At 39.2% G+C, this 16400-nt stretch overlaps 1 protein-coding gene across 1 annotated transcript in view; it reads right to left on the reverse strand.

The window, feature by feature from the left end:
• Positions 1-8772, reverse strand: part of TRPC7 (transient receptor potential cation channel subfamily C member 7) — a 76409-nt gene extending 67637 nt beyond the window's left edge. The window contains exon 1 of the mRNA XM_026063348.1: positions 8002-8772. Within this exon, the coding sequence (XP_025919133.1) occupies positions 8002-8754 (753 nt within the window). The 5' untranslated portion in view covers positions 8755-8772. The remainder of the gene's footprint in view (positions 1-8001) is intronic.
• Positions 8773-16400: the final 7628 nt, after the last annotated feature.

Here is a 16400-nt window from a genome sequence, read left to right on the forward strand (position 1 = left end):
ACATATGTACAATACACCTAATTAGGAACTAGATGTATTTATCAACTTAATAACATGGCTGCCACAAAATATTCATCAGCAATGACTGGATGAAAAATACTGTCAAGTAGTTTGTAAAATACTTCATGTATTATGTTGAATAATACAGGGATGACGCTGCAAGTACAAACAAGTCCTACTGTTTTCCAGGTTTGAATGATTATTTGTGGATGTCACCCAGTGATGCAGGTAACTCTGAAGTCATAAGCTTAGTGGGTGAAGGGAAGGGAACAAAGTAAAAATCATGTATGATTGATTCAAAGGCTACATTTTTATACTTTCTTTACAGCTCTGCATGGGACCTGGCTCAAGAGATAATCACTTGGTGATAGTGGCCATTCATATATGCGACAGAGTTTACAATGGTTATGCTTAATTTTCAAAATAGGAACTCTATAAGACTGAATATACTTGTGGAAGAGAAGACAAAAGCATTAGCAAAAAGGAGTGAATATACTCCACCTTTCGGAAAAGACTCTAGAAGAAGAAATTCTTCTTTTGCCCAAGCCCAGCAAAGTTAAACAGCACAAGTAAAAAGACATCTTTTTAAAAGAGCAAGCCCTGCCTGGATGAGAAAAATAAAAAAGAACAGAAATGATGGAAAATTAAACGAAGAACTAAAGTAAGACCAGATGAACGAAACCAACAGAGCTCCAAAGAACATCTTGCTTAAGTAATAAATATGACTCATAAAAGCTGTTCCCAAACATATCAGAAGCAAGATTCCTGCCAGAGAGTGTGTTGAGGCAAGAGATTATGGAGGAATAAAAGGGTCATTCAAGGAAGAGCAGGCCAGAGCAGAAAAATTAAGTGACTGACTTACAAGAGTGTTCATGAGGTTAATTAGGGAGGTTCCCACAACAGTGTCTTTCTTTATGGAGGAATGAGTCTCAGGAGCTGCCTCCGATCAGATAGTCAATACATACGGAGAGCAAACAAATACAAGAGTTTGTTTGTTTTTTATAGGAAACATATGTCCTCCCTTCCAAGTTTTAGATTATAGTGTTACTATTTTACAGCCTGATGTTTTTCAAGAAATATTGTCTTTCCAAGCTCATTGCTATCCTCTAGTCTCACAAAATATTTCCCCTTCTTACTATTTTTCTTCCCAATATTTTGTGCTTATTCCTCTTTCCTTAATCATTCATTCATTTCAAAAAGCAATAGCCTAATTAAGATTTTTAACTCCATGTAGCTTGTATTTTTCACCTCAAGGTGCTTCCCAGCCAGGACCACAGAGTTTACTTTTGCAGTTAGCTCTTTTCAAGTTTTCTTAAGACTTTACATTATTTTTTATTTTAAAGTCTCTATGTTTATTGCCACCACAATTATTTTCTCACAAGTTTAAAAATTAAAAAAAAAAATCTATTTTCTATTTGATGAGTTAGCCTTATTCTATTAAATCAAAAGGTACCAATTTATTTTAGCAATCAATATGGATTTCCTTACTGGAGAAACAAAGTAGTTTACAATCTCTAATGTATTTATCCTCACCATTGTCCATGATTTGCAGATGTCCTGAGAAATTAAGAGGCTGGGAGCTCTTATTCAGCACTGTGAAGCTGCCATTCCTCAGCAAGATATAACCAAGCATTTCAATGTTTATCACTTTGCAATAGCAGTACAGTGGCATCCTCAAAGTGCAGAATCTGGCCCCAGTTCCTCATTTGCAGAGAGAAGGTCAGAAATACTGAGAAACTTTACAAGGTCATTTCTATTAAGTTTACATCAAGCATATGCTATGAAGTTAACAATTTACATTCGGGTAGGAAAACAGTGGGGTTGAATTACTGGAACAAGAGTATCATTGCAGGAATGCCAAATCATCACTAATTGCTGCAGGTCATCGTGTCTCCCAGGCTGTTTTGCCAGTCTTTTGGTAGCAGAATTTACAGATTTGAGCCTCAGCTGTCTTACGTTACTGCAGCCCCACTGAGATGACAAGTAGTTCCTCGCAGGCATCTCTCTAGGCATCTACACACTTGACTTGGCTCCACACAAGCCACCGGTCCCTGCAAATAGCCCAGCAGCCAGCTGTGGTCTGTCAGCTGATTCTGGAAATGTCTGCTCATGCACCCAGCAGAGCAGGTTCACTGTGACGCTGTGCTTTTGGATCACTTCATCAAGACGCATCCCAACACTTTTTAAAGAAAGGACAACAGTTAAAAGTAGAGCGACAGCAAGAGGCATTTCATTTAGAAACAAAACATGTTTTGCTGTAGTAAGTGAACTGACAATGCTGGTAGGATGGATAAGCAAAGACCACACACCATATGTCTTCCAGGTGGTGGTTTTGATCAGGCCTTCAGTAACATTTTAATCAACATGAGCTGAGATCTTATTTACCACTTATGACTGGTGAGATCTTTTCATAGCCTCCTTTGCAATTCTGTAATTTAATTTGTCCAAACTGCTAAATGGAATGAATTGGCTGATTGTCTTCATCACAAGGACGTTCACTAATCTTGGAGCGTGTAGTCAGGTTGCTATTTTGGGAGTGTGCGAGGCTGTAAAACCAACCTGCGTGTAGAGTGGGATCGCACCAGAAACAGGAGCGCACACAATCGCAGCTTTAGGAAAGAGTAAACAGAGCTACTATTCTATATTTCCTTTGCTGTTTTCAAAATGCGCATAGTAATATTAAGTCTCCTGTTAGAGACAGTTGCAAGGGCATTTTCTGCAGCCTGTTTGCTAGAAAAGTAATATCCTAAGGGGATCAATGGACATATAATAATGATTCTGTTGACTCTACTTTTAATATTCCAGTCTTTGAAATGAGTCACCTGACTGCGAACAGCTGGCACCTATGCAGACATCTGCATATGGCTTCGCACCAAGGTGACACAAGGGAGATATTGATTTCTCTGGGCCGAAGCCTGTTCCGAATCGGAGAGCAACTCTCACCAGCCGGATTCTTGGGCAGTAGCTTGTTCTTATGGATAAATCCTGCCTATGTTATTGCTACTGGAAGTGACTTCAGGTTCACCTGCATGAGTAAAACCAGCAGGACGCAACTGGTAGATGAGTGAAGGGTTATTTGTTTTAAGACTCAGGTCCAAGGTCTGCTAGCTTTGAAAGAAATGGAAGTGTACATAGATTTTTCAATTCAAGTAAATGCACAGCATGCCCTTGTAGCTTCAGATGCTTAACATCTCCCTTTATAGTCAGCTGTGTTTAACACTCAGACCTACTTAGAAGCTGTAAAATATCTTAACACAATGTGAGATATATACACACTGATTGGGAGGTATTAAACTATAATTTGCCTAAATTCTAAGATGGGATTTCATTACATGCCATGCTTCTGCAGACTGTAAGCCGGACCAGGGGGGGAAACTGAGGGGTTTATTTCAATTAAAAAAGCAGAAGTAAAATTAAAACAAAAATACAGGACCAGGTTAATGCTCTTTTTTATTTTTCCATAAAGGGTGGGAAAGAGCCATTAGGCCAGGGATTAAAATATATGGCTGTTTTGGGGGAGACGACAACTAACTGTAGCCTGGTAGAGCTCAGATCCTGCTAATCTACAAAGGGAGAAAGGTCCCCCTCTCTCTCTCCCCAAAAGGGCAGGACGAAATTAGGCTCCTGATGTGCATTGTCCGTGCCCCAATGAATGTGGATTTTTTTACCCAAAATGAAAAATTTGGAGAAGGAGAAAGTCATGGCTTGATTCTTAAATCTGAGTTTTCAAATGGGATGTGTAGGAATGGCAGAGCAGTTTGTTAAGGCTGGTTTTTGGCTTGGGCTGTTCTCCACGGCGGAGGGGCCTCACTGCACAAAGGTCTGCAAGCACGCACAGTGACTCAGACGTTGCTTCTCTCTTTTCTGAATCAAGAATCCACATCTTGGTGGGGGGAGTGGGAAGGGGGGGTTCCTACCCCTAACCCTGTTTCTAGGCTAATTGCCAAGTTGCTTAATGGAATCACAATGCCAGAGACACTGTGAGAATCTTCAGTAAAATGGCCAGTTCAATATTTTTCATGCCTTATTTGGGGGGAGGTGGGAAGGGGTTGGATTTTTTTAATTTTAGATCCATGGATCAGAGCACTATGTCTTTCAAAGTTCTCTCACATTAATAAGAAATCTTTTTTGAAAGACTTTGGCACTGGAGAATTTAAGGAAAAACACAGCAATTACTTCTATACCAACACAACATTATTGAATAGTTTTCTTTTTTTTCCTCATCGATAAGCCTTACAAAAGCTGACATTTGCTTGCAATAACAGCTGAGTAACACTGATCCAAACCATGCATTTATTCTAAACAGCGAAACAGATCCTCATCTGCTGTGGACTCTTCTAAGCTTCAGTGGAAAAGCACTGCTTCACCCCAGTGGAGTGTCTGCTCCAGTAAACCTGTCAGTATTGATTGGCTCTGTCAGCTTCCATCTTACTTCCAGCTCCAAGCCTCCACTCTTATTATTCTTTTCAGCGTGTGGGAAGCCATGCAGTAGCAGACTATCTCGATCTTGCTTTTGAGGCAAAATCAACACATCAGAAACGGAGTTCAATAGGGCAGGACATCCACTTCCGAGCGACAGCCAGGATGCCTACTTGTGTTCTTAAAGGCCCTATTGATCGATCGACAGAAAGGCTCCAGAGGGCCAGCAGTGAAATTTAGCATATGTCTAGACTCCCATTTTCTCCTTAATTTTACTCCCATATTACTTTGTGATGTGTGATGCTTATGCCAAGAAATTGATTAAAAACTGCAGGGTAAATCTTGAAACCTAGCAATTTAGGGTGTGAACAATTTATTCAGCTTCTACCTCTGTAAAAAAGAACTGACAAAATAGTTGTCACTCAGTGATCCTCACTGGAGTCTCTCTCAAATTGTGGCCAACCATAGCTGATTCAACTTTTACCCTTAGTGGGGTTCACATGGCTGCTTTATTTCATATCTGTACAGAAAGCCTTAACTCTAATAAAAAAAATTTCATGTTCTCTGAAAATGCAGTGCATGTACTGTTCTCTCAGCTAGTCTTATGTGCTGCATGATGCTATTGCATAAGAGATTTAGGGCAGCAAGCAGCAGGTGAGAGGCACCGCATTTATATTTTAATTAGCTCATGCTAGGAGTTTCTTCAGAGGTAGGTTATCTAACCACCTTAATTATTATTTGTCCACCTACATTATTAAAATCTTACTCATGTCCTTCAGTTTCAAGGACTCTTTATACCTCCTGCAAATGGTATTGCTAAACTTGCACAGAATAACTATTCTCAAAAAACTGTAAGTGATAATTTTTTAAATCTGTTGAGCACTGATGGTAATTACAGAACTTTAGCAGCTGAAAGTAAAAGTTGGGGAAAGTATTATTTTAAGACACAGAACTTGTCTGATTTCATTAATTTTTCATCATTTGCAGGCTTCTTAAATACATTTTCAATGGCTGCATTCTTTTTCTAGCCATAAAATCACAAAATGTCATATTCAGTGAAAAAAAAATCTGCTGCACTCTTACCCTATTCTGTGTCACGCTGATTATGTTGATAAGAATAAATATTTTTGAATAAATACATACATCTCATTTACTCTACAGTGAGAATACATTGTAATAGTTCAGATGTTTATTATTTCTGGACACACTAAAATATTGAAAAAATGTGACAAATTTGAAGTAAACTATTGGTATGGGTTTAACTTCTGAGCTACTTCACTAACATAGGTAGATGCGTGTTGCAGAGGACCTTCTGTAGAGCGATGGAATAGGAAGACTTTCCTGAAAACACAGTAAATTGTCAGAGGGTTCCTGGTAATTTCCCTCTAATGATTTACCTGCACCCATTTGTTAAAGCTGGGGAGCTGCAGGATAACCCTTATGACACTGTTTAACACTGGATCCCTTGTTTGCTTCTGGAGGATTCATGTACCTGCCAGTGCTGGTTTAGACCACGCTGGCAGCTTAACGAACAAAAGGAGGGATTCTGGCAGAAATATATTTACATTTATGCAGCAAGACACTTATCAGAGCTGACAAGCATGTAATACTGGAGCTGCTGATGCTCCACCTAGAGCATATATTTCTACTGAAAATAAACTGGAACATTAATGAGATATTAGTGTTGTTAACGGTGTATGCGAGCGCTTTCATGCTGGAATAACCCTCACTCAAGCAGCCAGTATCACTGAACTCAGTTAGGCTGCTTCACTAGGGACAGTCCCAAAGCCAGGGCTGAATGCCATGCAATGAAAAATCCCTTCTAAAATTTCATCATGCTGGATCCCTCCAATTCTTATTCACATGGGTAAAAAGAGTTTGCAAGATTCTGACCTAATCTAATTCCTCAAAGAGATCAGCAGTTTGGGTTTTTTCCCCTCTCTTTCTACTTAGTTTCAAAAGAAATAGCTTCAGAATGTGCTTCTTGTCACTTTTAAATTGGAGAGGGTATAGTTATAAATTCTGAAAAGAGTGCTTGAACACTTGAATAGTTTTCTAACTCAAAAATAATGAAGTCCTGGCAGGCATCCTACCCTAGTTTACTCAGAACATGGACTTTATTACCCCAGTGCCACTGATCGTGATTGTAGCTGCTCTATAGTCATAAGTCAGAAAACAGTCTTAGGTTGATGACTGAGCCACTGAAAATGATTTTTTTCATGACTAATTTATTTTAGAAAGGGAGACAATGCTATTTATGCCATGTAAATGACTTAGAGAAATAATGCAAATGACATTGGACATTTAGAAACTTATTATGATAATGCAAATCTTGAATAACTTGTGAGAGTTCTGCAAGTTCCCCTGTTATGCTTGGCATGACTATAAATATCGTAACAATCTCCTGACAATTTTCCCCCTCCTTTCTCATGAAATTCATCATATAGAGAAGCAGTAATCAGCCATTAAGATGCATTGTCCCATATTTAAAATATTTAGCAGAGCACCAGAACTACTTAATTTATACCTTTTATAATTATAACTGGACTAGATTACTGGATTCCTAAACAAATAAGCCAACCTCTCTCTACACCTCTGCCTCTGAAACAGATTGCTAGATGAAAGAGACTTACCTTTCTTATAAGAAATAAGAGTTTTTGCTTTGGGGACAAAATAATCTAGTTTTTATTCCTGCTGCAAAAATACACATTCTAAGCAATCACAGTGTGCAACATAAAAATTCCAAGAAAGGATAGCTCTGCTATAATATGTGATATTCAGTCTCAAATATTTATTGACTGGAGAAGGTACAGTGATATGGATCTATGTGCAGTTAACACATTTGAAATGCTGAGTGATAATTTTGGCCTGCAACATTCTTCAGAACTTTTATGCTCCTCCTTCCATAGGGCTAACACATTTTATGTTCGTAATATATATGTATTTGCAATTGGAGCAGTAAGAATTGAAACAGACTATTCTGAAAATGGAAGGCGTAAAAATCAAAAGCATTAACATGCAGCTTTGTTACTATCTTACTTTGTGTCTCACCAGTTGCTCAAAATGGCTGTGGATTTGGGGGATGGCATGACTTTTCTCTGACAACATACACTTAACAATAAATCCCTCTTTTACATACAAAATGGTGGATGAAGATGAGGGAAGTCTGATGTATTCCCTCCTACACTGTTAAAAACAGCAATGAAAGTGCTTGATTTTTAATGCCTCACAGAAGGAAATAATATTTGTTAAACTCTTACAAACTACCATTTAGACAAATGGGAAAATCTTCATTTTTGTTTTGCCCTCTTCCTCATCAAGTATTGGAGCGGGAGTAATTTATTCCCAAGCTTACCTTTTCACTTGCAATAAAAGCTTTCATAAGGTCAAAATAGAGACCAAAGCCTCCCCTCACCTGGCTGTATTAGTATCTGATTTCTCACTTTGAATTCCTAAGATTGTTTCTGTAGCTTCCATTTCCTCCCTCTCCCAAAACTGTGAACCAAGACTCGATTACACATGTAGAATATAGAGTACCCTGAACACATTCAACCTGAGGAAAAAGGCATGGTGGTGAATTACCTTAAATTCAGTTTCAATGTTGGCTAGTCTGGCCAATTCATTGCTTAGCTCTAAAGCAGTAAGGACAGGATCTTCACTGGAAAGAGACAAATAAGCAGCACTGGCTAATCCCTTGTAGGCGTTCATTCTCGATCGAGAGTGACTAAAGGAATCTTTCCTCTGTTTCTCCACACATTCGTTGCACTTGCAAAAATAGTCATGTGGCCTTTCAATCCGCGCACCTTTTAGAAGTAAGATGTGGACAATTTCATACTCCTGGCAATGGGCAGCAAGTATGATAGGGGTAATGTCATGGGAGAACCGAGTTCCATCTTCATCATAGGCGTAAAAATCATCATCTCTCAGTTCCTGCTCAAGCGGGCTAAGTGTGAGACGCTGTCCTTGTGCAAAGGCTGGATGGTTCAATATTGCTTCCACAATGCGCACATATCCTTTACTGATGGCTAACAAAAGTGCATCCCCAACTCGAGCTAGATTCTCCTTTTTAAGGAGGAGTTCCGTCACTTCCAGATGCTCATTCCCTACTGCCAACTGTAGGGCATTTTGTCCCATGTAATCAACGCAATTGAAGTTCAAGGTTTTGGATTCCTCCAGCATTTTTCGCACAACAGGAATGTTGCCATATTCTGCAGAATCCAGAAAGCGTTCCTCTTCTGCAGTCAGGCTGGTGCCTTTCTCATTGAACATATAGGCTGGGCCGCGGATGGCCTGCCTCCGGCCCTTCTCCCGAAGGGTTGTGTGCCTTCGATGCATGTTTTTATAATTGCTGTTTCTCAACCTGCAGAAAACCAGAAAGTATGGTTGGTTATACTCTTAGAAATTCATAATCTCACATAACCTGAAGTAACATCTCATTAGGATCCAGTCTTGCCAGCTTTATATGATTTGAACCACACTTTAAAAATCACTTAGGATACATGTGGAATAAAGGAGAGTTTTGTTGAACAGCAGCCAAATTCTTTTCTGACTTTTAAACCCTTGTGGATTTTGACAGGGATACTTCAGAAGACTTAATTTGGAAGCAGGCAGAAAAAAATTTGCATAAACACCTTGTTTTCCATTTTCGTTTGTTGGAACTTCATTATGTGGTATCTAGGAATGGTGTCCACAACATACTATGTCTCCTAGTTACAGTTCTTGGGTTTTATCCTCGAGAACATGAGGCAAGCTAAAGAAAGTTAGTGAACTCTCCATTTCAATAGACTTCAGATCAGGCCCATAAACTATATTACATAATGTTAAAAATCACACATCTAACTTTAAAGACATAGGTTTAATGGTATCATTTATGCAATTAAATTCCATGGTATTGAATACGGGCTTAGACATACCTTAGGCGGTATTCATCTGTGCAAGGCAGGGGAGATTCTGATGTTAAATATGGCAGGGATAAATGTATTGCAAATTCTGCTAAGTTTCAGCTGCTACAAAGACACAAGTACATTCACATCTTGTTCTCATGCTACATAATACCATTTTCCTGTTTCCTGATCCAGGACAGTTTAATTAGACACTGTCTAATTTTCTCACTGAAATATTTGGCAGCTACTCTAAAGATAAGTACTGAAATCCAGGGCCTACTCTTATAAAACACTGGTATAACTCCTGATTTGGACTCATGCCACTCCCAAGCTAGCGGCTTTTGGAAAGCTACTGCAGGAAGACCAGATGACCTGTATCTGACCACAAACAAAAGGCAAAGGTATGAATGGATCAGAAAGGATCATTTATTTTCCCCACTGATCGTGAGGGTGAAATGCCTTTACTTGGAGTTGGTAGCAACAAATTATTCTTCCTATCCCATCTTCTCTGAAACTCCCCAAAAAAACCTATGCTATGTGCAACTGAGCTCACAGGGGAATTAGACATCCAGTTGTATGAAATTAACTGAAATCCTAAATCTCTCAGTGTTTTTGAAAGATTCACACTTTGCATTTATTGGCTGTTCATTCTTGCTTTTCTTTTTTATTTTATTCCAGTAGCATCTCAACAAAATCATAGTCTTTCTGTGTTAGACCCTAAGCACATGGAGTAAATCACCTTCCAAGCCCAAAGAATACACAACCTGAGTAAAAAGGTAAAAACAACTCCCCATTTTCACAAGGCACTTGTACTAAGTCCAGTGGCAAGTTCTAAATCACTTGGGTAGAAACTTCAGGATCCTCTAAACTGCAGTGGGCACGTGTAACAAATAAGCAGGTGATAATGCTCAGTGGGTGGCAAAGGTTCATCCTTCAACACTCCATCTGTTCTCCAAGTCAGTTTTGACCTTCAGTCAATGAAAAGTTCATGTGTTGCTCTGCAAAAATACTGTGGGAGTTTGAAAGCGTTGCCATGAATAACGAGAGGTAAAGATTCCAGGACACAATAAGGAGAAGATACAATGCCTTAAGAATATGCTCTTTAGGAGAAGAAGAGAGTAAGGGAAGCAGTGAGAAGGCAGAAAAACTGTCCCAGAAAGAATAAAATACTCAGAGTTCCAGGCCACAGAAATTCTCAAGGAATTCTTCATATGGAATTAATATATACATATATATGTATCTATCTTTTTAATTCATCCCCTTTTCACTGATCTAGAGCAGAAACTAGTCCTAAAGAGAGGTGGGGGGGTTTTAATACAAATTTTACAGCAGCTTTTTAGCAGCTGCATTAAAACCTAAGCAAATATTAAGAAAGCAATTTTGTGACCATACAAAGTTGAAAGCAAGGTTCATAATGAAGTAAGAACCTCTCCCACTAAGCTCTAATGCATCAGTAGAGCAACTTAATAAAAAGTGGAAGAAACTGAACGTATTATAACATACTCTGCTCAGACATAATGTGCTACATGACTCTTAAAACTGATACATTCCAGTCAGGAGGAAAGTTCAGGAGGTAGGCAGAGATCAGGGATGGAAGGATGATGAAGGAGTTATATTAAGTAAATTCATTCCTAAGGTTGCATGAAGTTTTCTACAAGAGAAAACAATAACAGCTGCAAAAATCGTATCATTAACATATCTAACACTAAGATGGAGACCAAGGTCTCTAAAGCAGCAGAATGCCTGGGGTAAAATCGTAACCCTTTGAAGTCAGCTGCAGAAATCGCGTTTTTTTTCCAGTGGAGCCCACATTTTACTTACACACACACACCCCACCACCTCGCGCACTCACACACTCACACTCTCATACATCGCCCCCAGCAGTTAACTTTCATCTCACAAGCAGTCCCAGTGAGGTCAACAGGACCAACACATGCTTAAAATTAAATATTTAACCATATGCAAAAATGCTTATCTAAACCAGGGCTCATGTCCTTAGCTATTCAGGATAGCGTTTAAGTTTTAAACCTGTGCTGAAGTCTTACTGAAGTCAAAACATACAGATAAACACTTCTCTTCTGAACCATGGCTTTGTTCAATGGGGACTTATGGTACCAGAAAGCACTTTAAAGTCTCGGGATTTCTTAGATGTTAAATCAAACCTCTAAAAATGTTAAGCACCTCAAAAGGAAGAAGTGCTGATAGCTCAGAGCAACTGGGATCAAGTGGAAATTGAGCTGGCTCCAACAATTGCTCAGTGATGACCCCTGAGAGTAGCAGGAACACGTGGCTGAATATTGCATGGCAGTTAATCGAAATTGCTGCTTTAATCAGGAGGAATTCCACTTGGCTTTTTGAAGTTCAAAAATAAAACCTTTTTATGTTCTAGAAATGTTGTATGGTAAGATATTTGATAAGCTTATTTTTGTTGTTATATTTAATGATTAGTACTGGAAGCAGCTCAGAAATATGGAGCATTTCCAGCAGAGAGGAATCTATTAGATATTTTGCTGAAGAATACCTGGTGTCTAAGTGAAGTTTGTGGTATTTTGTTTTTTAGAAAGCTTTTCTCTCCTGAACTGTTACCATGTACAAATGAGAACCCAGATAGGTGGGATGGATAATCTTATACTCATAACCTACTTGCCTCAACACACCTAGAGTAATATATAACTATATAAAGTGATGAAACTATATAAAATTTTACCATTGGACCAGTTCTAAGAGCTCTGCCTGAGAAAGGAGGTTAGAGTTTGGCCCAGAGCTAATTCACACCGATCTGATGTATATGTAATAACATGCCAGAACAAGGACCTTCACTTCAGTTTCCCCAGTTTAGAGGGAACATGGGTTTCAAATGCTGTTTCTAGCAACATAAACTGCATCAGAAAAAGAGGCAGCAGAAAAGTACAACTTCTCTCCAAAAAGATAATTAATATAAAACATTGTGCAAATTGTAAATGTTCTGTAGGGATGCTTTGACAGCACAGACTTAATCTCCACTGCCTGCAGATAAGGTCATCAGCATCCTAATTCAGAGGGCTTCACCTCAGATGAGTTATGACCCCCAGTCTTTTGCATGAGCAGGGAAGATCAGTATCTCAGCCATTGCACTTAATCATTTTTATAGAAAGTAGGAGATGAATAAAAAATTATACTTTTAACTTTGAATAATTTTATGAGAAATGTTCAGCTATCAACTCCTGTTCTGAAAAGAAAGTTATAATTATGTTTGACCTGAGCACTGAGTCGTGATAGAGAAGTGGCAGTGCAAAGAATAATATATGCAGTAGCTGAAGATCTTAGAAACTCAGTCCTACTTTAATGTCATGACTGTACTCGGCACCTTTTTCTGTTCTCCTTTTCAGTTACGTGCAGGCAGTTTTAGAACTAATCATATTTACTGAGCTTGTCTAATGTGTCCTCTTAAAAAAATATAATTGTAACTTGATTGCATTTATCTTACCATTTTTGTTTAAAGGTGCTTTGCATTGAAATGCCTCTGTATTTGCATATTTTATTGAGACAGCTAGTGATCAAACTCATCAGGCGCTGCAATTAAATATTGTGTTTTTCTAGGAAAGAATACCAATGCATGCAGTGTCATCGAAAATGTTCTGGGAAAAGGAAACAAAAAAATTCAGGGTTGAGGTACTGTTCCCAGCAATGCCTATCCAGCTGCACACAGCTGAGGTGGCCATAAGATGGCTAGACTCCTGTGGTGAGTGGAGAAGAAAGGTGATCACCTTTGAAAGGTGATTTAGCTCTTAACTAATCATCCTCTGAGGAGCATCTGAGGTTCCTAATTAAGGTGACTAAGAGTAGGCCCTTGCGACATCTACTGAAGGCAGTAGGAGCTGAGACTCTCAACATCTGAAAGGGGAACAGGGCATAACATGGGACTTGTTCCTGATGTGGTGTCCCTGAAAATACTGCTGAAGCTGGAAAATCTCCCAGCTGGCATCTCTTAGCTGGTCTCAGTGCCAGACATGCAGGATTAGGGAGAGACAGGGAAGAAACCAGTTGCTTCGTATTGAGCCTGCTCCAGCAAATGCCCTTTCTCCTCTGTACTCCTTTCCATAGGCCCTAAGCCTCTGCCATGCAGACCTTCTGCTGCCTCTGTAGAGGCATTTGCGCACAGCATATTCCTGCACAGTACGAGCCCATCTGGAGGGGCAGAGCTGCTACCTAGAGCTCAGGCTTTGAGCAAACGTTCAAAGGCCTAAAGTGTCATTACACCTAACTTTGAATCAGAATCTTAAAAGCATATAGGACAGGCTGAGTAATGTCTTCTTGAGTTCTTAAAAGATCTAAAGCCTGAATATGTACAGAAACCAATGGATATTAAGTACTGTGGCAATTCTGGAAGTGTCAGGAGATGCCAGCCTTTACATGCCTAAAAGTCTAAAAATTGAGAAGGGCATTTAAAAATGCAGCTTTAGAGCTTGTGTTCTCTGGTGGCTTCCTGGGATTCCTGCCACAGTCCATGAGGAGATGCTGTCAGGAGGCTCCCTTGAGCCCTTTCAGCTGCCCACTTCATCTACTATCACAGAGGGAACCTAGGCTAAGGAACTTCCTAACGTGACTATGCCTAAATTGGGGAAAGTAAAAATAACATTAAGCTTAGATGAGACATTGGTTCTGTCTTGTCGAAAATGAAATTTAAATTTCTGAAAGACATTTTGAAAACACTATCCTTGGTTCCTGCAGAGCCTCAGAAACTGTCAGATTGTCATTTTTTTATTTGTTATTTTTCCTTCTACTTGCACTAATATTTCTAAAAAGAATCAGGGCACAGAAAGGCTACAAGATTCCCTGAGGCCTCTTTGGATTTGCCACAGCTTTTATACATCAAATGGACTATTTTTCTCTATTAACTCTTCCATGCAGAAAACATGATAATCCAAGATATGCAATAAAAATGAACAAAAAATAAGGAAATAAAATTCTACAAGCAGACACAAATAGATACAGAAAATAATTCATTTGCAATAGTAAATCAAATTGTTCTGGGCAAAAACAGTAGGATGTTGTGCCTTTTAGTTAAGAAAAGGGCAATATATTTTGTAGCAGACTCCAGACTTCAGGTCAGGAGCACAGACTGAACACACGCTGCACATATTTAATTATCTTGCATATGATAGGCTACCCTAGCATTCCAAACACTGGACAGGCATATATTACTAGAGCTCTCTGATACCCACATTTTCTCCAATATCTTAAATAAATTTTTAAATCTCATCTTAAGACAAGACATCAACCTTTAATCAATAAGAAATTTAGGAAAAATATTTTAACAGAGTCAGTTTTCTGGTATTTCCTACTTACTCTGTATACAGTCTGAATATCATTTGGGATGGCAGCTTTTGATTAAGCAACTTATTCTGAAGCTTACTGTGCTTTTAAATGAGTAAGCACCATCTTACTTATCCTAAAATGTGCAAAGCACTATTTAAATACTGCTAGCAATGTGGTCCTTCTGCAATATGAAAAGCTGCATAAATAACCAGGATTAATTAATAGAAATTTTTTAGTTTTCTTTGGGGGAGGGGTGTTATATGCCCAAGACATTCATTCATTTTCAGAGCAGTTCTACAAAGCGGCTGCAGGAAGCAATCCCCTCCCCTCCCATTCCCACTGGTCATATAGATAAAAGAAAATGATATTTCAAGGTCAAATTTTGAAGATAGGCTTCCCTTGTATGAAGTACAAGTGCAAGCAGCAAAGCCACTCCTTCTCAAATCCCTGTAAGAAATGGCAGAGTGAGAAATATTCAGGCAGAAAAAAAACTCTTTCATGTCATTAATCATCTGACAAACAGATATATAGTAACACTCTTGTAGTCTTGTTGTCATAAAGCATGAGGTCTGAGGCCAACCCCACAAAAACGCTGAGGGCAAACCACCAAATCTTTATCAGCATCTAATTTTCAAGTCATCCCTGAGGATGGGAGAACAGCCATAGAAAGACTGGGAGGCAGCTCTGCCCACTGGTTTGAAGAAGGAAGTGGAATTTGTTTTTTCACAAAAAAAAATTCACAAAAACCCATACACTGCTTCTCTTTTGTCTCCTCCTTGTCAACTAAGCATCAGCATTTTCTTCTCCATTCCAGACAGTGTCACTCACCAATAAACACTAGCAAGAAAGACCATAAAATAATCACCTTGGTACTTGTATTCATTTATCTTTTGTTTTGTAAAACTTACTGTTCCTTCCCCCACCTTCCCTTTACATATACTTCTAAAGATGTTGAAAAATCGAAATATTATCATAGAACACATACAAGATATAAGGAAATCAAGACTATTCTTACATTCTCTTCTATTGTCCATTCATTAACTTGTTTGGCCACCCAATGTACTGGCTCTTTTAGGAAAAAAAATCAGTCCTGAAAATGCTTTTTTAAACCTGGCCTTGACAACTAATAATAATTTAGCCTCACTGTGAAGCACTTTGAAAGTCAGGCTTAGACCATATCCAGAACACAACAGAGGAATACTTGTTCATTCATAAATTTTTACTACTGAAGACAGTAACTAGGAATATTTCTAACTGTGCAAGCAGGGGGCAGTGTAACGCTGAATTACAACGAACAATTCCGTTAAAAAGAGAAAGAAAAAGCTCTGAAAAGAACTGGGAATCCTCGCTCTGGGTGTATATCATTTTCCCATTTGCTGCACCTCTCTTCATTGATCACTTTATAGTTATTACAAGAAAAGAAAAAACGTGGAGAGAAGGGCTCCTGACACCCATTAGACCCAGCAAGCACAAACAAGCTTGAAACAATGTCCCATATTTACACCTGTCGGTCTGTCTCCCTTCGCTTTGGCCATGTTTCCTTTTCCAGCACGAGCAACCCTTTAAACAATTCACCCGGCTACAAGAGAAGACAACCGCGCGGATCCAAACCATGTGGCCGGTAACAAACAGAGACCTTCGAGGTGCGCGGAGACCGAGCAGGTTGCCAACACCCTCAGAGGGTACCGAGCCGAGCCGCCTGCGCGCCCCGCCGTCCTCCCCGCGCAACGCCAGCACCGACCCCACTGCGCGGTGAGGTACCCCAACCCCAGCCAAACTTCCCGGCACGCAAGTAGGCAC

This window comes from Apteryx rowi, unplaced genomic scaffold, assembly GCF_003343035.1.
Source record: "Apteryx rowi isolate R43461 unplaced genomic scaffold, aptRow1 scaffold_2, whole genome shotgun sequence".
Lineage (NCBI taxonomy): Eukaryota > Metazoa > Chordata > Aves > Apterygiformes > Apterygidae > Apteryx > Apteryx rowi.